Raw genomic sequence first — 24,354 nt, forward strand, 5'->3', positions numbered from 1 at the left:
AAATCCAGGAACACTTGAGTTGATTGGCTGTGAGCAAGTCCATATAAAGTCATATTTTCTAGCTCTGGGTGTACAAAAGGATCGATTGTAGGTATCGTTTGACGGGGGATGTTTTGATACTACTTGATATCTATTTAGGTCGAGCACTGACACTCATAAATAAGTTGTTTCTCATTTGTCATTTGTGGTGTAATTATAGGCTCTATAATCCTGTGTTAGGGCTGTAAAGAAGAATGTTAATAAGCAGCCTTTTGCTTTTTGTTGCTTTCGCTGGACCAAACCAAGCCGACAAAACGTCCTCTGGCGTTCTGAATCAGAGACATCGTCAGCTTCCTGTCTCGCCATGTCGACTGTCACCTTTTACACAGACGTCGATGCGGCTCTATGACTATGATCTGTAGCCGGATTATTGACGAAGCTACGACCAACCACCTCCTGCCTGTAGCTACATACTTAACCCTTTACATACTGTTCATATTCTGACTCATAATTAGTCTCTACACCAATTCACATTCATGTATTTTATTTCCATTTTTGTATACTGTGCGTCACATTAGGAAAAGTTAGGTTTAAGAAAGCTCTCAAATTGGACCCTGAACAGTATGTAAGGGTTAACATGCAGATATGATATTAAATCATCTGATTTAACTCTACAGAAGAAAGCTGATATGGTTGAACTATTCCACTTAACTGGATGAATGCTTTTTGCGCTTATATATACAGTGTGTGTATGATCCACTTACCTATATTGGGATGATTCAAGATCTTCATTATTCTTACTTCTCTGAAGAGCTGAAAGAAAATGAAAAAAAAGAAGGTTTTAATGATTATTTCTTTGTAAAGAACATAGTAAAATTCAGCAGCAGCATCTGTAAAGCCTCTGGCAGCAGATTAATGAATTATTAAGTCACACAGTGATAATTTATGTATTTTTCATTTGAAAATATCTTCAGATTCATTTTTGCAAAGATCTTGTTATATTCACAGTTTCTGTCTGCCTCGTGTCTGATGTTTTGTGACCTGATGTGATTCCTGATGACGAGGAAAAACACGTCAACGCCGCTGCTTTTATTCTTAGCTCGCACCTATTCTTAGACTGCTTATAACGGGGGGGGTGGGGAGATCATGGCTTCAGAAACCCAAACACTGGCGCTCGTACTCGCCAACATCAACACGTTTTTGCCAAGGAAATGTGATCATTGTGTCGTCGATGGCACCGAATCATGACAAGAGGATTCCCAGCAGCACGGCCCAGTTTAAACCCGCCTGAGAGATGCTTGTACAACAGCTGGGGTCAAAAGGGGGACCTGAGTCGAGTTAAACATGCAGCGTCACATCTCACCCGCCCGGCGTTAATAAAAAGACGCTCTATGGACACACACACACACACACACACACACACACACACACACACACACACACACACACACACACACACACACACACACACACACACACACACACACACACACACACACACACACACACACACACACACACACACACACACACACACACACACACACACACACACACACGCTCGCCTTTCTCCATCATCAACATTCAAAGTGAGCAGACACAAGCAGATTTGTAACGGCCAAAAATGCTTTTTAGCCTCCCGCTGTAAGAGAACCCAGCGCTATGTATTATTGATCCGTGGTTAAAACACACCGCGCTCACTTCCCCGTCATAAAATTATAAAAAGGCATCAATCTGTCATGAGGCGGGAGCGGCCGCAGAGTGCTGGTTAGATCACCGACGAACAAAATCACAGAAAACACACACACACGAATATCTTCTAACAAAATGGACAAACAGCAGGAAACGTATCGCTGCAGGTTTCTTACACTTTCTGATGCATAAGTGGTCTTCTTTTGAATAATATATAATCAGTTAGTTTATGATTATTTAATCCAGTGAGTAAAATATTCCTTTAGTGTATAAAATGCCACAAATAAACACAGATGTACTTCCTGCTTATTCTGTTTGAAAGAAAATCCCACTGTTCAAATAATATGGAATCCAGCTAAAATATTTCAGCTGTAAACACTAAATGCTTTACATCTTTACACTGGAACACGTGTCTGTCTGTGTTTTAACGATGAGGCTGGACAGCAAAAGGTCTGGCCTGTTGAAAAAGGCTGTAGAGGTTTCAGAGTCACGATAACATCCAAGCTACTCCAGGAGATGGGATAGCGAGGGAAGGTCCACCAACAGGCAGTCAAAGAGAAAACACCCTAAGTGAGTGGATGGCATCTACACCCGGGACACTGAGATTCACTGCTGAACCCTGTGGAGGTGTCATGGGCCTCTCAGAGAAACATGGAGGACGGAGAGCTCCCATTGGACAACCAAGAGGACGCCATCACTCACTTGACCATCCCAAAGTCCAACAGTCCTACACGATAGATCCAACCAATACTGCCATGACCCATTTATATCTGGTCTGTTTTGTCCTTGTATTGTAATTTAATGTTCATTTTTCTATGATGTCTTATGTTTGTTTTATTGATATGGACCTGCAGATGTGTCCAAAATAAAGATTGCTTCTTTTATTATCATTATTATCAAATATTAAAACTGTCATGTTTTCATTTATTACAGCTGATCATTTTAGCAACACTACTGAAGTCGTTTTCATGCTTGTTTTAATTTTGATGAATCATGTAACTGAAACATACTGTTGAGACAATAACATTTTGTGTGTGTGTGTGTGTGTGTGTGTGTGTGTGTGTGTGTGTGTGTGTGTGTGTGTGTGTGTGTGTGTGTGTATCTTCCTCGTTCATCGCTCTGATACCAAACTGTTCTTTTCACTTCACTTCACTAACGTCAGGTTCTCATCCTCCTAACTTATCAAAGCACAAAATGTCCAATTTTTTTTTTTTCTTTAAACACAATTGACACAATTTCTACACTACTGAATTAATAATGATATAAAGTTACTCATTTTTAAAAGCTATAAAAACAACAACTGTTTGACATTGTTTTCTGGATAAAGAGATTTTCTGCAGCACTTTTATGAATCAACTCAACGTCTAAGTAAAAAGTAATAAATGGTTAGTTTTTTTATTTTCTTATTTATCAGTAAGTTTGATTCTTGTTCTATTCTCTGACTGACGAGTGACATGAGCGAAGACAGTAAAGCGAGCGGTGCGTCTGAGTGACAGGACGAAGGCTCGCTGACAGATTGGGAGCGGCGGCGGATCCACCGGGGACGCCCTGTGAAAGCCTTCTGTCCTGAACCCTGGACGGCTGGAGTCTGAAGCCTGAGAGGCAAACAGATGGTGACAGACAGCGGGTGATGTTTTCACATTCAGATACGATGCTGCACGCCGAGCTGCTCGACACACACACACGCAGAGTTATATGAGGATGTAAAAACGTGATACGTGTCGTTCACCGTCTCTCGTGCTTTAACACAGACCTCTGAGCTCTTACATTTATTCTCACATTTAGTTCCTTTTAAAAGTTTTCTGGGGACTTTTTGGAATCAAAGATCTAAAAAGAAGAGAGGATCATAACGTCCCCTGATATTGGGCTATAAATAAAATAAATAAATATAAACAGACATGACTTCTTGCTTACTTAAAAGAAAAATATCTTTAAAAGTAACATTTTGGACAGATATAGAAGGGATGAAGAAAGAGGTGGACTGGAAAAGTACGATTTGGTACAGTGTGTCCCTTTGATTGTCATTTTTATGGTTTTGAATATATTTCTAGATATAAATAAATTGACTTATTGCATATTCTCATTGCTACCAAAGCAACTTTTACCTTTCTGCTTCTTCAGTTGTAGAAAGAAGTTTAAATAACCAAAAATATTATAGTACAGATAATAAATATCACTTTTTAAACAAACTCCAGTAGGGAATGCCAGCAGTGGGAGTCACTGATAATAAATCTGTTTCCTTCCCGGCTGTGAGACGACTGAAGGGTTAATTATGATCTCCAGTCAGCCTTCAGGATTGGAGATCTGGAAGCCATGTTAACAAACTGTGTCTGTCTGCTGACGAGGAAGAGGAGGAAGAGGAGGAGCAGGAGGAGGAGAAGAAGAGCCTGAGGTCTCCTCACTGTCATTACTCAGCGTGTGATCTCGCTCTGCCCGTCATTACACTGAAAATACTCTCCTGAGCTCTCAGAAAGTACAGAGGAGTAAATCTGAGCTGTTTGTCACATCTTCACTGCTGCAGGAGACACAAATGCAGCTGATGCTTAACTTTATTTTATTTATTTATTTTATTTTCAACTTTATTTTATTTATTATATTTTCAACTTTATTTTTATTTTATTTATTTTACGTTCAACTTTATTTTATTTATTTATTTTATTTTCAACTTTATTTTATTTATTTATTATATTTTCAACTTTATTTTAATTTTATTTATTTTATGTTCAACTTGTTTTGTTGTTTTTTTTAACATGTTTGAATGCTGATTTTTGATTTTTTTTTTTTTTTTTTTTTTTTTTTTTTTTGTACACTTATATACAAAAATGTGCATCAGCTGCACAAAAATAAAATATGATGCATTTTTAAAAAACATATTGGGGGTCACATTAAGAAAAATCTGTGTATAGGGTGTTTTTCCAGCTCTCAAATGGAAAAATAGGTCAAATTAGATCTGAACAGTATCTAAGGGTTAATAGAAATAACTGACTCAGTACAGTTATTTATTCAGAAACCAGTCTGTGACTTTGTAAAATCTTTGGGCACAGTCTGTCCTGTGTCCTACATAACAGAAACAAGCTTCCTGACACCTGGATGGGTTCAAAACACACAGTGAGTATGTGGGAATACTTTGTCAGGTATGTTATGCAGTAAACTGAATTAGTGGAAAAACACCAAGAGATGATTCACACAGCGTGATACGACCACTAAAGAAGGACGTAAACCTGCCGCTGATGCACTCATACATACCACCGCCACGATGTCACCGCTGGCTTCCATTACACAATCGAGCCTCGTGATCGATACTGAGCAGCTTCAGGCCAAACGGCACGCAGACAGAGGGTGCGATCACACCTTTTTTTAACACAAATCTTGGTGGGAAAAACTCACCCAAGCATTTAGATTTGAACACAGCTTCACATTTACAAGTGATCTGACGAGCTGTTTTAGTCAACTCTGATCCCTGTCTGTGCACCTTTTCTTTGCTGTATTTGACCTCCAAAAAGTAACAAAAACAACATTTACTCTTCCTACATTTGGTTAAGCTCAAGTTTTCAGAGCAAAACAGAGAGAGAGACTCCTCAGTGCTCTTACATACTGTTCAGGGTCAAATTTGACCTATATTTTTTTTTACATTTGAGAGCTGTAAAAACACCAGATACACATTTCTTTTAGCCAGATTTTTCCTAATATGACCCACAGTATACAAAAATGCAGCTGATACACATTTTTATATATGCAAATACAAAAATACAAGTTTATTTTAAAAAATCAGCATTCAAACATGCTGTATTCATCATATTCTAGAAAATGTTCACCTGGACCATAAAATAGTGATTGTGAATGACTTTTTTTCCCACAAGATTAATCAACCATGTATTAATGACTGATGGAGGAATTTATGAATGTTACTTGGTGTAGAGAGTCAGAATTATGAGTCAGAATATGAACAGTATGTAAGAGGTAACGTAACATGTTTTTTTGTTCTCAGTTCAGATTCACGGCACCGATCACTCCCACTTCAGGATGTTTATCTGAAGCCGTCATGAACTCACAAATGAAGAGGTGTCTTTGTGCGAACCGACTGCGGCAGACTTTAAACTGATGTATAAGAATTAAGCACTCTTGCCGAGTTAATTTAGTACATTGCTGCTTTTTGTCGCAGGTCACCTGAAGATATTTAATTCACTGTGATAGAAAACTGAAAATATTCACATTTAAGAAGCTGGAATCATGAATTTGTGGCTTTATTCTTATAAAATGACTCAGAACGAATCATCAATTATTAAAACAGTCAGTGTTTAATTCGCTGTTGATCGACTAATTGTAATTAATTAAAGGTAATGGAAGGGAGAATGAAAATAAAGCAACCGTACAAAGAACTTTTAGTATTTGACAGTTTGACTTCTGTATTTAGTAATTATTGTAGCCGGAGGGACCGTAAATATTTGTTCCTTTACATTGTAAATATTTGTTCCTTTACAACCAGCTGTGGTTTAGGAGGTAGAGCAGGCCGTACACTAATCATAAGATCAGAGGTTCGATTCCCGGCTCCTCCTGTCCACATGTCGATGTGTCCTTTGGCAAAATGCTTAACCCCGAAATGCTGCGCCAGCGTTGTGTGAATGTGTGTGAATGAGACATGTAGTGTAAAAGTGCTTTGATTGGTCATAACGTATAGAAAAGTGCCATATAAGTACAGTCCATTTACCATAAAGAACCATTTACCAGAAGAACTTAGTTTTTTGGGGGGTTTTTATGATGCACTTTGTACTTCCAGCCTCCAGGTTGGGAAGCGGAGCGATAAATGACATGTAAAAAGGTTTTTAATATCTGCTTCATCTAAAAAGGAGAATCTCAAACCAGGGAGCGGATGTTGAGCCCAGAGCTTTTTGGATGATGGACTGTGTTTACATTTAATCAAGACTACTTCCCAAGAGTCACACTCCCTCCTCTGACCTTTGACCTGGACGCGGACAACAACAACAAGCTTCTGCGGGCTGAATGAGGACACGAGGAGGAAGAAGATGGAGAACAGAGCAGGGGGGGAGAGAGAAGGAGAGCGCTGGGAGCTGTTTCGAGCAGCAGCCGGTGACAGATGTGCACGTCCACTCAGCTCCTCCAAAACTATTAAGAACAGTGGCTGAAAATAAACATTTTAGGCTTCAGAGACGATATCCCCCGCTATATCTGCCTCTCGCCAATTCTTCCAGTTACATAAGAGGGTCAGGACACACAGCAGCGCCGGCTCTGAGGCAGGTTACAGCCGCGTTACAGCAGCGGCAGAAAAAAGGAGCGAGGAGAATGAAAATAAACACGAGATCTTATCTTTTTTTTTTAACTTAGCTGAACCTGAACACAACATGCTGGTCGTGGCTCGTAGTGACGAAACCTACGGAGAGTTATCAGACGCTCTGGAGCTTTATAGTGAGTTTCAGCTCATTTTTTTTAGCTGTCTGGGTGCAACTTTACTGTTTTGGCTCACTCTCAGTGCTCTTATGGTGTCGTTTTCAGAGTAAAAGCTGTAAAAAAGCCACTGTACACTACCTGCTCAGCACCAAATGAACATAGTGGAGCATTTAGCAGCTTAAAGAGCCAGATATTTCCCTCAGGAGATGGTAGAGAGCAAAAACAGAGCTAAAAGAAAGTGAATATTAAGTGAAACAAGACTCCAAATGAATGATAATGTTGGTCAGTAAACAGCTGGGTCAACTTTAAAAAGGTAAAAGATGATTCAGAGTGTTTTTTCCTTTCATTTCTAAGTGAATTGAGAGACATACATTCAGAAGCTTCTATATAAAAAGGCAAAGACGTCACTGATCGGTTTGATGAGTCAGAAAATGACATGAATCATACGCTGCTGCCTTCACAGTCACCGGATCTCAACCTAATTTAAACACGTTTGGAGGATCTGGATAAACGTGCTCTCTACCAACATCATCCAAAACACCAAAATGAGAGTTCATCATCAGACTGATACCAACGCCACACATTGCAGATTTAACTGACTGTCATATTTTAAGTTCATAATAAGTGTTATTTTAGATTTTTGTTGTGGACACAAAAAATAATAATTTAATGCAGATTTAAGTTGCTGTCTTATTCCCTTGTTTTGCCCTTCTCTTCACATTTTAGGTCATGACTGATTGCCCTCCCGTCTCATAGAAACAGCTTCTTTTCTGTTATGTGATTGTTTAAGTTTCTATATTATCATCAAGACAACATACGGGTCAGTGACAAATAAGGGTTGGCAAGATGAGCAATTCAAAAATATCTTAAAAAATAGTTTTAAAAGCTAAGTAAGACTGAATGCTCCTGAAAATGTCAAATGGTGTAACCACCATATTTTATCCACCTACAGTGTATTTAGGTGGACTTATACTAATAATTACTTCATTTAATATAAAAAGTTATAATCATGCCAAACTAGTTGATATGGTGTTTTATTGAGAATTTAGTGTTTTTAAGCAAGTTGAATTATTTGGTACAACGTTGTTATGGTTACACCACTTAGACATTTTCGCCATAATCCTCAAAATGTTATGCTGGGTCCACAAACCAAGAATGTGTGTTATTCATATGTTTATTTTCACATTTCAACCACTTTATATTTGACTAAACCACATGGACACAAAATCCCATCACTGACCAAGATATCAGTGTCTAATTTTTCTTATAAGACATTTTCTATAACAATCTGAGTTTGTATCGTTTGTGTTTCGCAGCTCGACCACACACACACCCACCCACCCACCCACACTAACACCAGTGGTTTTAACACATTTAAAGATCAAACCCACAGTATTAATGTCACAGAGTTTCACATCCTTCAGCCTGCAAATCTGATCCATGTCAGGGTTTCCTCCAACTCGACAGCAAAAAAAAAAGAAAAACAGGCTATATGAAGCCTAGAAACACATGAATATTGAACGTGTCAATCATGTTAAAAAAGTACTGAAGTATTTAAAGCTGTTTTCTTCTTTTTAAGCCTGTTCCAGTTCCTTAAAATAAACATTAGAAGAAGTATAAATCTCTTGTGGAGCAGCAGCAGGGTTTTTTTCTTGACTGTGACAAAGCAGTAACCTAAAAAAAACAACAAGGATAGCCGACAAAAGCCATGCTTTGTGTCCCCCCCCCTCCTGTGAACGGCACTGTCATGACTCAGTGTTTTTCTGTCAGCGTAGTGTCACAGCCAACGCCAAAGGGCCCGGGCCTCCAACATACAAAAGGCCAGAATCAATGGGAGCTTTGGAAAAACTGATGGAAAACCACTGCCGGCCGCGCCGAGAGAGAGAGAGAGGAGCCCAAACAGCGGGGGCCAACGGGATGAACATCAACACCCGACATCATCGTCACTGCCACCATCATCACTACCAGCAGCCGCCACCATGCTCTGCCCCCCCCCCCACCTATATCTGTCTGATGAGGGCAAAAAGAACTGCAAAAGCCCGGTGGGTCGATATCACCTCTGACTTCCCCGAAAACCGCTTCCAGCCAACTGAGACAAAATGTACAGCGGCTCAGATCACAAACAAACCAGGCACATATCTCCTTTTTATAAGGAACATAGACATAATGAAAGAAAGAAAGAAAGAAAGAAAGAAAGAAAGAAAGAAAGAAAGAAAGAAAGAAAGAAAGAAAGAAAGAAAGAAAGAAAATGGAGGAAGATGAGAAAGAAAAACAAAGAAAGAAAGAAAGAAAGGAGGAAGAAGGTAAGACAGAAAGAAAGAAAGAGGGGGAAGATGAGAGAGAAAGAAATAAGATGAGAAAGAAAGAAAGAAAGAAAGAAAGAAAGAAAGAAAGAAAGAAAGAAAGAAAGAAAGAAAGAAAGAAAGAAAGAGAAAGAAAGAAAGAAAGAAAGAAAGAAAGAGAAAGAAATAAGTTGAGAAGAAAGAAAGAAAGAAAGAAAGAAAGAAAGAAAGAAAGAAAGAAAGAAAGAAAGAAAGAAAGAGAGAAAGAAAGAAAGAAAGAAAGAGGGGGAAGATGAGAGAGAAAGAAAGCAGCTGATTCTTAACTTGCTGACTTAAAGCTAGAAAGGGAAAGTGTTTTTTTTTCTTAAAGTGAAAACATCACGTTTAGTTTCAGTTTGTGAGGCTGCCAGATGTTTACAGAGACGCTTTTAATAACTATGAGACTCATTTACATCTTTAAAAATGACTTTTAAAAAGGAGGTAAAAGCAGAGCTGGATACCACAAGTCCAGAATCCATTAATATCCATTAAATTCTTGGTTCAGATAAATATTAATATCAAATAAAACACTTCTTAGTTTATCCTGGGAACTTTCATTTCTTCAACGTTTAACAAGTGAGCCCAGTACAAAAATGATTGGCATCAATAGAAAAGTAATTGTCAACTATTTTCATAAATCGGGTCATGTTTTAAGAAAATTAACCCCGGTAAAAAAAAGTCCCAAAGATGAAGTGAGTCACACTTCAGAGGTTAGAGGTAGAGATGTGCTTCCTGAGCTGCTGGATGTAACCAGGTTACTACAGTGCATGGAAGCACGTTCCTGATTAAACTGTCACACTGATAATTAGTTCCTTAGCAGATTAGCCGCAGTCAGCTGACCGTCCTGAGACACGACCGACCCGTAAACGGAGAGACTGAGACTATTCACGTCACGGTTCACAGGCTCATGTTGTGACTCGGCTCTAAATTTAAAGTCATTTGAACCTATTTTAATACATAACTTTTTAATTTAAAAATCAGCTTTTCGTGGACATTGTAATATCTCAATAACTAAGGGTGTACCGATTGTGAAATTCTGGAACTGATAAATACTGATACCAATTTTTTTTTATGATCTTATGTTTTATTGTTATTTATTCTGCGGGGAAACAAAGAAAAATTTCTTTTTTTTTTAACTGAATTGTTTTAAAAGTAATTCAGCCCATCATTACACTCTTTGAATGAGCACAAATTCATGAAACAATATTTAATAACTTTCACAAATAATTTCTTTTTCCTTTTTGAAAAACTGCTTCAAAATGCGTTCAGCCTGTTTTACAACGACCGCTTCTGCTACTGTTGCTGCTACTGTTGCTGCTTCTGTTGCTGCTACTGTTGCTGCTACTCCAAATAACCAGAACATCGGCCAGTGACATCTGCGAATTTTGATCTTATTTACCGATAGTCTGATGTTAGTCAACATGGAGAATATTGGCCAATAAGGATATTTGGCCGATATATCGGTGCATCCCTGTCGATTACCGTAAAGTAGACATTTTACACATCTTGCAGCCTCCCTAACTGAACCATTTACAACAATTAGATGCACAATATGCGTACACACAACATTTAGAGCTGATGTACGATAGCTATTGCTGAGAGTGGGTGAAAATGCAAAGATCGATACTGTTACCACTCAAATATAAACTGCGATTTATAACATTTAAAAGGAATTTTTATATCCAGCTTGAGGCAAAAGTAGTTGAATTCACTCTTCTTCTATAAATTGGCACATACACCCACACACACACATACAATCATCTCCAATGATAAAAAAGGCGTCACATTAAAGCAACATTAGCTCTTAATTCACCCTGGGAAGCTATACGGAGGACACATGCTCCATCCCAGCATGCCCTGCTTCCCCATTTACACAATTAATACTCAATCTGTTGTGCTTCATGAATTAGTAAATGAATTGTGCCACAGCGTGAGTGTATAAGAGGAGAGAGAGAGAGAGAGAGAGAGAGAGAGAGAGAGAGAGAGAGAGAGAGAGAGAAAGAAAGAGGGAGAAGTAAGGGGGGTAAATTACCTTCTGAAGGCTGTTTGGGTTCAGCTGCGTCTTGTCTATTATCTTAATTGCCACCTGTGGAGAGAAAAGAAAACAGCATCAAAACTGAGCTAAATGGGACACAAGAGCAGAGGAGATGTGTGAAGAAGAAATAAATAAATAAATAAATAAAAGAGGAAGTAGAGTATGACATTGAAACTAAAAAAGAAAAAAGAAAGCAGCTCAGAGAAGGAAGCAGGCTTTAAGGACCGAGCAGAAAAAAGCATAGTTTTTTAAAAAGATGGGAAAACTTTGGATAAAATTTTTTTTTTTAAAGACATAAATGGCAAATGTAAACATAAAATAATAAACAAACAGAATCAGCAGGGGGGATTTAGTTTAATGTCGTACACTCTGTTTAGAAGAGGCTCTCTCTCTTTTTTTTCCTCTCTCTCTCTTCTGTTCATCAATTATGAACAAATCAAATGCTCGGCAGAGACGGCGCTGCCTGTGTACATCCATTACTGCCAGTGCAGGTTTACAGCCATGAACCTGGCAGCTATATAAAGCTGGCAGGGCGTTGTTTTAAAACACTGGTGCTGATACTACATCTGAGTGTTGTTACAGTGCTTTTTACCTTTATTTTAAACCTAATTTTGAGCCTTAACACTGCACAGCTTTCCTGTTTTTCATCCAACTAATAGAAGCCAAAATGTTCCCTAATTACAAGCAGCAATACAACAAGTTCACTAAAGTAAAATAGCTAAAAACTGTCAGAATTTAGACTAAAAATCAGTGACTTATTCATCAAAGAATAAATATGCTTTTGGTACTTCTGTTTTTCAAAAAGACACATTTCAGTAAATATCAAAGAAGTATTGAGGTTCAATTCACAGCCCTTAAAGCTGGTATGAACTTAAAATAATAAATAAATAAAAATGTAAATATCAACCTAATTTGTGTCTCATTCTCCATCTAAATCACTAATAGATATAAATTCATCAGCTGTGTGACGGAGAGAGATGCGGTCAAACTAAAAATCACTGAAGGAAACACTGAATGTCTGGATTCAGACGTTAACAGCAGGTCTGTGTGTTAAAATATTGATACATGAACTTTATGTATTATTTAATGTTATGAATGTTATCTAGCATGTTCTGGCTTTGTTATTCTACTCAGCTACATTTTATTATTACAGGAAATAATGTAGAATAAATCATGAGTTTTTCTATTTAATGAGATTTAATTTGTATGCCAATTAAAACTCTTTATTCTACAAATACTAGAGCAATAACATCACAAACATCTAGCTTCTACTATAAGTGGATTTAAATTTTTCCAAAAAACACACCGATATTTCTTAACCAGCTTGGGTTTTTGTTAGTTTTCAATATTCAATAATTGACGTTCAATAATCAGCCACACGAGCCAATCAAAATCTCAGAAAGGAGCTCATCAGCTGACTGAAGGTGAGGTGGTCAAACGAAACCACTTAAGGAAAACTGAATCCCAAAATTTGGTAAACTTTTACATAAATCTGTCGATCCAATTGTTAAAGCTAATGTTCGGACTTTAATATTGTAGAAAATTGTGGTTTTACTGCAAGTTACATGTACTTTAAATAAGATTTGATGTTATTAATGACATCTTGTATGTGTTTAAACTTCATTATTCTACTCTGCTACACTCTTATTTGGATTTATTATAGAAAAACTATGAATCTCTAATTTGAGTTTTATCTTTTTTAATATAAACATGTAATTCTATCATCTTTATTCTACTAATATTAAAGGTTAACATCACATGAATCTAACTTCTGCTCCAGGTACATTTTAATTTAACCTACTTTTTAACCATTTTTCTAAAACCATGCAGATATTTTACACCACATTCGTCCTCCTGCTGTTGTTTTCACTGTCCAAGTCATCATCTTTAATATTTAATGCTAGTGAAACGATAATATAACCTGATTTAACTTCACTCCTCATTAAAAACAACAACATCTGTTTCTCACCTCTCTGCCGGTGAGGATGTGTCGGGCCAGTTTGACCTTAGCAAAGTTTCCCTTGCCGATGGTTTTGAGCAGCCGGTAGTTGCCTACGTGGGGCTGCTGCGGCTCCTCGGAGCTGCGGGTGCGCACGCCGGTTCGGCCCGAGCGCGCGCTGATCTCCTGACGCCCATTGGTGTGAGACGTGTGCTGTAGGAAAGAAAAAAAGGACACACACATCATTATTATTATCATTATTATAGGTGACGCAGAACCGTTATTATTGTGAAACGTCTACATGCATCAGCGGTGACTCATGTTGACCCACGCTGACATATCCGCTTAGGAAGTGCGGGGCAAAAAAAAAAAAAGGAAAAAAAAGAAGATATTAATAGTGCTGTAAGGAAAAAAGAAAGCTCTCATCCATCAAGCACAGGTGGCAGAAATACTATGGTTTCCAGGCAGTTTCATCATTTCAACAACCAGATATAAGAGCCTCAAACACCAGGAAGATCATTTACTATCACTCAGTACTGACACACTTTCATTTATAAATGAGATTTTTTGTAATCTGCCAAATTCTCTGATGACTAATCTGTTAATTGGTTTATAATTCAGTCTATAAAATGCTAGAAAATAGTGAAAAATGTCCATCACAGCTTCCCATAGTTGACTAAATGCTTGTTTTATCCAATGAACGGTTAGTTTCATAGCACACAAGACAAGAAAAAGCACAAAAACCTCACATTTGAGAGGTGGGAAGAGATTCATTTTGGGCATTTTTTATCAATTCCTGCAGATGAATTTCATCTCAATTTGTTTTTAGCTCTAAGATAAATCACAAGCAGCTAGATCTGTCACATAAACTCAAGTTATCTTATAATCTTGACTGCTTTTATTCATTTATTCTATTCAAGTGCAATATCCTCCACATTATGCTATTATAGCTGCATCTTATCTGTCATCTTTTTATTGTATCATCATTTTTTTTGTTGCGTGTGACATGTTTTTTAATCTGTTTTTAAAGCACAACTGGAGTAGTACCTGTAATCTCATTATATGTAATACATCAATGACAATAAAGCTTTCTATTCTATTCTATTCAATTACACTGGTAACATTTACATAAACATTAAATCATAAAGAAGAAGACAAAAACAGATTGATGAACATTTTCTGCTGGGCCGGTTTGTACTGGACTGAACTGGAGAAACGTTCCCCAGTAATTTGGCTCTCACCAATGAATGAAAAAAGGTCACATTCACACTCGAGTCATTGACAACTAAAAATGAAAAAATGTGAACAGCGTTGAGAGCAAACTGCAGAGTTATTGACCTCTCCTCTAACTCAGATATTTAACCTTTTGTCGTCCTGGTTTGTTTTTTTAAATATAAATCCTTTTACTGGATAACAGCTGTTTAACTTTTCAGCAAATACAACAAGTTCAAACTGTATTTATCACCATTTATTGTCTTCTTCAATGTGTTTTTTAAACCACAAACTACACAATTTAAAAAAGGCATAACATTTCCCATGATGTGGTTTAGCAGGTGGTGCCTGTGGTGGGTGCACTCAGACTTAAAACTGAAAACAGGATGTAAAGCAGAGCGTAGACAGAGTGACACATAGAGAAAAAAAAGGGTTTGCAAAAAGGTTACTGAAAGTGACAAAGGGGTCAACCCATTAACAGCTGTCTGGATTAAAAGAAAAAAGAAAAAAGCTGTTGAATGATATTTTTCTACTATTAAAAAAGGTCTGACTGAGATTTCTAAAGAGTTAACGGCACCGTATCACTGACAGTATGTGAATATACTTGTCTTGTGTGATTTCAGGCTGTAAAAGTATATAAGTATAGTAAGAAAGTAAAGTATAGTAAAAGTATACATATAGTGGTGAAATATAGTAGTTTTCTTTTTAATCTGAGCAATATCAATACCAGATTCACCAATATTTACACCAATATTCCTCTTTTACATCATATTACTATTATTTTACTACATTGTTTACAACTATTTAGTGTTACTCTTTATATCTTTCTATATTTGATCTCCACTTGCTGCTGTCACACTGTACATTTCCCCACTATAGGACTAATAAATCTTATCTTAAATGATCAAAATGTTTAGAAAAACCTGATTAAAGATGAGCTGGAGTCTATTATCGAGGCTCTGACAGCACCACCAATGTAATGGACATTGATTTTTTTTTTTTAGGCGTGGGTGGGGAGGGTTGTTGCTGACATGTGTCGACCCCTCCCCGAGCCATACACATTACATTACATTAAAAAAAACCCTGATAGATACTCGGTGTGGCCTCGGTATCGACTACACTAACCCCAATGCTTCATTAAACAAGGGCAGTGTCCTCTCTCTCTCTGATCTGCCCCGCCCCAGCTCAACCCCCTCGATCTACCCCTAACCCCCTCCCCATACAAAGCTGACCCCGTTTACCCCTTCAAACGACACAGATGAGGATTGAAAATTAACAATTAAAAACTGCAGATTGTCATACAAACAATTAAATCCAGAACAGAAGTGGAACATAAAGTAGCGAGAGAAAAAACATGATCTTCACCTCCACAGAGCACCAATCGCATCTTTAAAAACACCCCGTTATCACACATTTATCTTTAATTATATAAGCTCATGTGCAGATATTACACAGACTATGGAGGTCTCCTTTAAGGATATAATTATAAATAGGAATACCACACAAGATAAAGTTACTATTAGGTAGGACAAGGTCACCACCACCACAAACTGAACCACTCTCTCTGTCTCTCCACCAACAATATTTTTCACACTGTTAAGAGTAAGGTTGCTTTAAATCTCCCTCTCTATCTCTCTCTCTCTCTCTCTCTCTTTCCTCCTGCTAAGAAAAGAAAAGAAAAGAAGGTACACAGACACACTTTAAGTCAGTAACAGAATATTTTAGGACTTCTACAGCAGATAGCAGCTGAGATAAAAATATCATCGACTAGGTTTAAGGTCACAGACGCACAACACACACACACACACAAACCTTCCACTAACAGCTCATTATAAAAGAAAACTTGTTTTTTAAATGTTCTTAAACTAACAAACCCTTCCTCTCCTCCCCTCCTTTTTTTTTCTTTTCCTGTTCATCCGGCTGACGACTTCCTGTAATGCCTTGTTTTCTAATTTGATCTCCCTTTTCTTTTCTTTTCTTTTCTTTTCTTTTCTTTTTTTCGTTGCGCGGTTACTCACTAAGCTGCGGTGTCTCCTCGCCGCCTGGGAGCCCGTCATGTTTCAACAGGAAAACACTGATGATGCCCATAGAGAGAGAGACAGAGAGAGAGAGGGAGAGAGAGATTCCCACCACACCAGATTTTCCCCCAACTCTCAGAGCCCTGATAACCAGAGAGAGAGAGAGAGAGAGAGAGAGAGAGAGAGAGAGAGAGAGAGAGACAGCAGGAGGAGGACTGAACGACGTCAAGCCGGTGACAGACAGCAAAACCAGGAAGCCAGACGCTATCCTTTCAAAGCAAAAGCATCTCATTGGCTGTGTGTCTACAGAGTCCTGCCTCTCTTTTATCTTTCAGCCTGGCTTTAGATTAAGGATGGTTTAGTCTTTTGTTTTTGTTTTGAGGTTTTAAAATTTTGTTTTACTTTATTTTATTAATTATTATCATTCTATGAGTTGTATCTTCTGTTTCTTTTGTCTTCTAATCTCTTTTTTAACCAAGTTTTAGTCTAGCTTTTATTACACTTTGTCTCTTTTATTTCATTTTACTTGTTTTGTCTTTTTTATCTATTTCAACCTAGTTTTTTTACTCTAACATTTAATAAACTTTTTTTCCATATTATCTCTATTTATTTTACTCTTATTTTTTTGCCATGAAGCAAGGCACAGTTATATGTATAGCACATTTCTACAAACATTTTCTGGCAAAAATATACATTTAAAAAAGATTTAAAGTGTTTAACTGAAAATAAAATGAAGGTTTAAAACAGGTTCATTAAAAGTTACAGTGCAGTTTAAGATATATATTAACCCTATAATTGTGTTATGTTGAAATAAAACCTTTAATCCATCATAATCTACTCTACTGTGGTTTATTATCATTATTAGTATTAAAGCTGCAACTAACAATTACTTTCACTATCGATTACGATGCCAATTATCTCCTAAACTAATCATGTGGTCAATAAAACATCTGATAACAGTGAAGCCTGTTGAAGCCAGTGAAGAACATTTATAACGCTTTATCTTGTGTTTTAAACTTTCACTTTTGAACCTTTTATCTCTTCTTATTAGTTTTAATGTTTCTATCTTCATCTAGGCTGTTGAATTTTACTTTCTGTACTTGTTTGCTCTTATTTTATTGCAGTTTGAGCTGTGTTTTATGTATTAAAAGGTGCTTTATAAATAAAGTTATTATTATTGTCTTAAAATGTCTCACTTTTTCAGAGGAACAGTCCAAAACCCCCCCAAAAATGCCATTTACTATGATGTAGGGGAAAAGAAGAACAGCTAATTCTTCCCATTTCTGAAGCCTTAACCATTAAAAGGTTTGGCCTTTTTTTGACATTTTCTTTTTAACTCATCTTTTAACTAATGCTGATCCTGTTTTCTATAGAGCAAAAAATGCTTGTTGATCGAAAGACATCTTCACTGCCAGCTATTTTGACAGTTGATTTATTGTTTTGAGTCATTTTTTAAAGGAAATATATATTTAAATTCTCTGATTCCAGCTTCTCAAGTGTGAATATTTCTTTTATGTTTCTTTTATTCCTCTGTGACAGTAAACTAAATATCTTTGGTTTGCGGGTTGTTAGTTGGACTAAACAGAGCATCTAAAAGACGTCATCTTGAGCTTTGGGCAACTACACTGAACCCGTTTCACTATTTTTGTGCATATTTTAGACTAATCAATTTATTAAAAAAAAAATTTGTAGATAAATCAATATGAAAGTGATTGATAGTCTCAGCCTGACTGTTTTCTTTTACAGTAGCGGAGTCGTCTTTCCAGTTTGGTAAATCTTTAAATCTTTACAGCTACTGAAGTGGCACAATTCTTTTTTCTCCCCCTAAAGGATCAATAAAATGTCACCACATCTTATCGACCTCTGCGCTCTGTTTGTACAGTTTAAGTCTTATCTCCAGCTGACTCTCTGCTGCCTGCTAACGTGATGAGTCAGGAGATTTTGTGGCGATAGATGTTACGAGGCTGAAGTTTCAAAAAGAAAAAAAAGGGTGAGGGGGATACAGTGGAAAGGAAATGTAAAAGTGTGTATGAGTGTGTCAGGATACAATTAAAAAAGAGGATAAATGGAGCGTTAACCACAGAACAGAAACGCAAAGTCCATGTGAGAAAGTGTTCACTGCAGCTCTGAGAAAATGGGCAAAAACAGCAGCTACAAACTACAGCTAACTACAGGTAAGTTACAGCTCCACACTGGATCAATGGAATATATTATTTAGTCATTTAAAGTAGCTCACTAAGAATCATTTCCCCTGATTTCCAATTAGAAGAGTCGATATGCTGTAGCACTATTCACAATCAGTGAATATCAATGAGTTTAATCGTCTAGGGCTGAAACATTAGGTGACAAATTAAACTCAATCAAGAGCAATTATAAGGTTGATTGTGAGATTTACGTTCCCAGACATTTAAAAAGCAAACCTACAAAATCAACTGGTCAAAAAAGGCCATACATATAAATATACATATACCACTATCTTCTGACATATTACAGCCTAAAATGTCAGATTAGCCGTTTCAGTCCTGTATTAGTGGTTTGAAAGGACCCTTTAATCATCAACTAATAGTTTCTGGCATTCAGGCTAAAATTCCAAACATTTGCTGGTTGCAGCTTTTATATTTTTGGCAATTTCAAGGTGATGTATGAGTTTTTAGCTGGGTTTTATTCTTTGTATATATTATTCAATTTAGACACACTTTAGAGCGGAAATGATTGCTCAATTAACAGAAAAGTAGTTTGCAACAATTTTTGACAAAGAAATTATCATTTCAAGTTATTTATCAAGCAAAAAAAACAACAAATACTCTCTGTTTCCATCTTCTCAAACATGAGGATTTTCAGCTTTATATCACTGCTGATTTAATAATTGAATTGTTGGGATTTTAAACTGTTAGTCAGCATTTTTTCTTTTTAAACAATCCTTGGGTTTTCACCATTTTCTGTCATTTTATAAACTAAGAATAATTGACAATTGGGTTTTGCAACCAAAAGAAAATAATGAAGAAGTTTTTGGGAAGATTATGAAAGTATTAAGTAGTTGTAGCCGTCATATTTACTACAGGAAATGTTATGAACTTTACATCATTACTTTGGGAGCTGTTAAAGTCCAGATTCAATGAAAAACACCCTGTTAACCCTTTAAAATCACAACTCCAGTCATACAGTGCACCTCTTTAACAACACACGTCAAAAATACCAAAATAATCAGTTGCTTTGTATTCTTAGATCAAAATCCAATCATGTTTACCTAATATAAAACAAAATATGTGTGCTTACGTTGAATTGAACCAACCAATAATATCAGGACATTCACACAATCTTCAACCTTTAGCAGCACAGAGCAGATTCATTGCAACACGCCTACTTTTCAACCCCTCAATTAAAATGACATCCCGCCTGTTGGAGACTCATGTAGTGCTGATGTTAGATATTCTCAAAATGCTGTTTCATCCAGACTTTAAATAAATATATTTAACATTTGACATTCTCTGTGAAAGTAAAAAGCTAGACAGTAAGTAAATTATTTAAAGTCCCCTGGTCCACTTAAAGATATGTTTTTGTTCTTGTTCCTTCAGTCGGAAGTTTCAGCTTCACTGTGCAGAGTCTGTTCTTACATTCATTTATTCGTGTTAAGTTTCTCTGAGCTCATTGTGAGTCTGATTTTAAGGGGCAAGACTTATGACATCACACTTAGTTTGGAGTAGGGCTTGGCAATATAATCAACATCATATTGATATTGTGATATGAGATTAGATATCGTCTTAGAATAACAACGTAATATTGTGATATAGCGTAAGTGTCTTTTCCTGGTTTTAAAGGCGGCAGTACAGTAAACTGGTGTCATTTTCTCAACTAACCAGACTGTGATTATCTATCAAGAATCTCATTGTGTAAATATTTTGTGAAAGCACTGATAGTCATACCTACAATATTGTTGCGATATCGAGGTAATTGGTCAAATATACTGTGATATTTGTGTTCATCTATATCGCCCAGCCCTAGTTTGGAGGCAAATGTGGTGCAATATTCAATAGGTCAGGGCATCGGGAATCAATCGAAACCAAGTAGTATAGAAACATCTCCCGTCAAACAATACCCACAATCAATACTTTTGGCACCCACAGCTAGAAAATAGGACGTCTGTGGTGGTGAAGACGTGGTGAGTTTGAGTTCAGCAGCCAAGTTGTCACGTAAACGCTCTGAAGTGTGGCTAGTGGCTACACAACATGCATGTTACACCGGATATAAGTATACACAGAAAAACAGAGAACACTGATAATCTGATTTAACCCTTGGTTACACATGGAGAAAACTTAGGGGTGGAGAAATGCACTGTGTTCACAAAGCCAACGTCTTCTGAAGTGACGCGCTACACAACGTTACTTCAGGTAACATAAATAGTTAGTAGACTTCATAAGAAAGTTGTGTAGTAGACGCGCACGTACATAAGTATAAAAGCAGGTGCTGGACCAAATAACTAACAGCAGGAAGAAGTCCAAACGCTGTAACTCCCAATGCTGGTATAGACTTAATCTGAAGAAGAGCAGAATGTCTTGAAACATCACTCCTGTTAAAACTATACTTGCATTGGGAGCTGCGGTGTGCAGAGCTTTTTCTGCTAGTAGACTTAATGTCTCATCTTTTGTGCGTTAAATATTGGATTTTATTGAAATGAAAAATCGCTTTCTCTACTGGGCAGGGTTTGTGTGCTAGTTTGCTAACGTTTCCCTGTAACCAGCGACTTTTAGAAGAACAGCTGGATTTATAAGTATGTGTGACGTATGCTGTGACCCACATGCTGATTTTGAACATTCTGTATTCAATAAATCATTTTAAGACTTTTAAAATGCATTTGTGTAAACATCAAATAATTTAGATGTGGAGGAGTGGTGGCATTTTATGCAATCTAACGCTTCTATTCACATGATGGGTGTCGAATAAAGTACTCAATTGGTATCAGTATCACTTTAAAGGGTACTTGGATTGGTACTGGTATCGCAGGTTTTTAAACGATACCCCACCCTATTATTCAACTTCCACAGGTGTGATAAGGAAACTTGAAGCCTTCACTGCACAAACACTGAGAATAAACTAAACCCTTACATGCTGTTCAGGGTCAAATTTGACCCATTTTTACATTTGAGAGCTGTCAAAGCACCCTATACACATTTCTTTTAGCCAGACTTTTCCTAATGTGACTCACAGTATACAAAAATGTAATTTAACTGCATTATTTTTTTAAGTTTTTGTGCAGCTGATATATATTTCTATATATGCAAATGTCCAAATTTAACCTGTGTTCATTAAAAAATTCAAAAACATGTTGTTGTATTCATCATATTCTATAAAATGTTCTGCCGGACCATAAAATAGTGATTGGAAATGTCTATTTTCCATAAGATTAATCTAAAATGTATTAATGACTGATGGTGATTGGCATAGAGACTAATTATGAGACAGAATATGAACAGTATGTAAGGATTAACAGAGTGGCCAGCTGTTATTTTTATGAGATTAAACATGTTTAGATTCTGGATTTGTAATAAGGGAGAAGTAGATGGTGCGATTTTAACAAGGTAATTTAACTTTTTCAGACACACATTATTGTTCAAAGAACAGTATTTTAGATCAATCTTATCTTTGGAGGCTCTTTAATGTTTAAAACAATAAAAACACAGATTTCAAAGATTTGTCATAATTTGAAAAATCTTAAACCGGAAGCTCTGATTGTTGCCTTGACGACACCTTTTTCCCTTTTTTTTTTCAGCCAGCAGATTCTGTTTGTTCGCGAGGGGGCGGGGACTAGCGAAGTCCATATTTGGAAGCTGAGCGGTTGAAACGTTTGAGTGACAGCTGCGTGGAGCCAATCAGCGGGCCGTGGACAGAAATCTACTGTTGCCTGCCAGAACAACCAGCAGCAGGCAAAGTCCTGTAGTTTTTGTCCGTGGTTGGGCCTAAATACCCTGACTACGTCCTAATTACCAACAATCACATAAAAAATAACAACTACAAAGATATAATTTACATATAAATAAGCCAGATAAACAACCCTTTTAAAAATATATATATATACTTACACTTTCCGTCACCTTCTCGTTGACGGTTGGCAAAGGAGTTTTTGTTGACATCTTTTTTTTTAATTCGTCCTTCCTTTTTAATAACCAGCCGTCCTCCGCCGACGTCCAAAAAAATTGCCGAAAAATGATTATTATTGCCTTTGCTTTGCAGCTCTCTCCGAGGAAACAGTCTCAGCATGGATCGTGACAATTTTTTTCAAAACCCAAAAAGACCGGACGTGTTAAAGACACCGAAAAAAATAATAATAGTAATAATAAAAAAAATCCTTTACTATATATTTACATGGCGAGTACACTCCGTATTCGACCGTTAAAATCCGAGTCCCCGTTTGTCCGTGTGAGTGTTTGAGTCAGTGAAGCTAACTAAACTAACCGTTAAGGCGCTGTCGGTGTCGGTGTCGGTCTCCACTTCCAACACACACACACACACACACACACACAAAAAAGAAAAAGAAAGAAAAAAAGAAAAGATATATCGCCCTTTAGGCTCTCTGTTCACAATTATAAATCAGTCTAGCAACGAGCCATGGCGTCTAATGTCACCCGTCGATGTTTCTTGAAGGGGATTCAGCAGGTTTCAGTGGGTGAAATACTCGCAGTCGGCTCGGTTTCTTCCATCTCCGGCGGCCCAAAGTGAAGCTGCTCTGTCTTGTTTTAGGTGGGGACCCAAAATGGCTACTCAGCGGCTGGGCTGGATTAGGAGGCGTTCACGGACCGTTCGCCGGCTCCGACATAAGAGAGGCGTTCATTTAAAAACGTCGATTATTTTCACGATCAACTCAAGTTTTCTTTTGTTAACTGCGTCGACTAATCGATTCAAATGTGTGATTGATTTCATGTCCTACCATGTACTATTAGTGTAATGTTTTGTTGTTGTTTGTTTTGTATGATCATTTTAAATAGATTTGAGATTAACTTTATTGTTGCCCTATAAATGTATTATTATTATTTTTAAAAACAGAACAAACAAATACATTCATACAGATTATATTATATTAAAATGTATTATATTATATTATATTATATTATAATGTATTATAAGGGAGAGCTGGGTCAATTGTAACACTTACTTTACCTTTTCCATCTTAAGTCACAGATTTTTAGAAATACACCAGTCATCTTTTGATGCAAGAGACATATATATGTGCTCTAATTAATAATGCAATTAAAATGTTTTCATTAATAAGGACAAGACTATAATTTTTTATATTATATTATATTATATTATATTATATTATATTATATTATATTAGGAAAAGTCAAATAATTGAACGTTTGCAAAGCGACTGAGCAAACGTCTTTCATTTTCTTTGATAAATAAATTATATATGTCGGGATTTTGATACATTCATTGACCACTCAGCGGTGTATTATTATTAAAATAACAGAAACAAACAAATAATTTCATACATATTATGTTATATATTAGGTCACATGTCCACATCTTTTTTTAGTTTATCTTTTTTTTTGTTGCTTTTTTGCTTTATTTTATTTTGCAATGTTTGTATGTAATATTAATTAGGTTAATGATATTTATGGGGTTTTTTTTATATTTTTCTCTGCATTATTATTGTGTTTTATATCTCTTAAAAGTGAGGTTTTAAGATAAGCTCATATTGGGTTTCCACCTCGATTTGCCCATGTGTTTTATTTTTATTTTTACTATTTTTCTCTG

The 24,354-nt window shown here is 36.7% G+C and overlaps 1 protein-coding gene across 12 annotated transcripts in view; it reads right to left on the minus strand.

The window, feature by feature from the left end:
* mark3a (MAP/microtubule affinity-regulating kinase 3a) overlaps positions 1 to 23,335 on the minus strand; it is a 68,178-nt gene extending 44,843 nt beyond the window's left edge. For all 12 annotated transcript variants that reach the window (XM_062440018.1, XM_062440017.1, XM_062440019.1 and 9 more), the window contains exons 1-4: positions 22,680 to 23,335; positions 13,403 to 13,585; positions 11,431 to 11,484; positions 744 to 792 (exon numbers count right to left, since the gene is read on the minus strand). In XM_062440018.1, the coding sequence (XP_062296002.1) occupies positions 744 to 792; positions 11,431 to 11,484; positions 13,403 to 13,585; positions 22,680 to 22,730 (337 nt within the window). In that variant the 5' untranslated portion in view covers positions 22,731 to 23,335. The remainder of the gene's footprint in view (positions 1 to 743; positions 793 to 11,430; positions 11,485 to 13,402; positions 13,586 to 22,679) is intronic.
* Between the last annotated feature and the right edge of the window lie 1,019 nt (positions 23,336 to 24,354).

Source organism: Scomber scombrus, chromosome 19, assembly GCF_963691925.1.
Source record: "Scomber scombrus chromosome 19, fScoSco1.1, whole genome shotgun sequence".
NCBI classification, from domain to species: domain Eukaryota; kingdom Metazoa; phylum Chordata; class Actinopteri; order Scombriformes; family Scombridae; genus Scomber; species Scomber scombrus.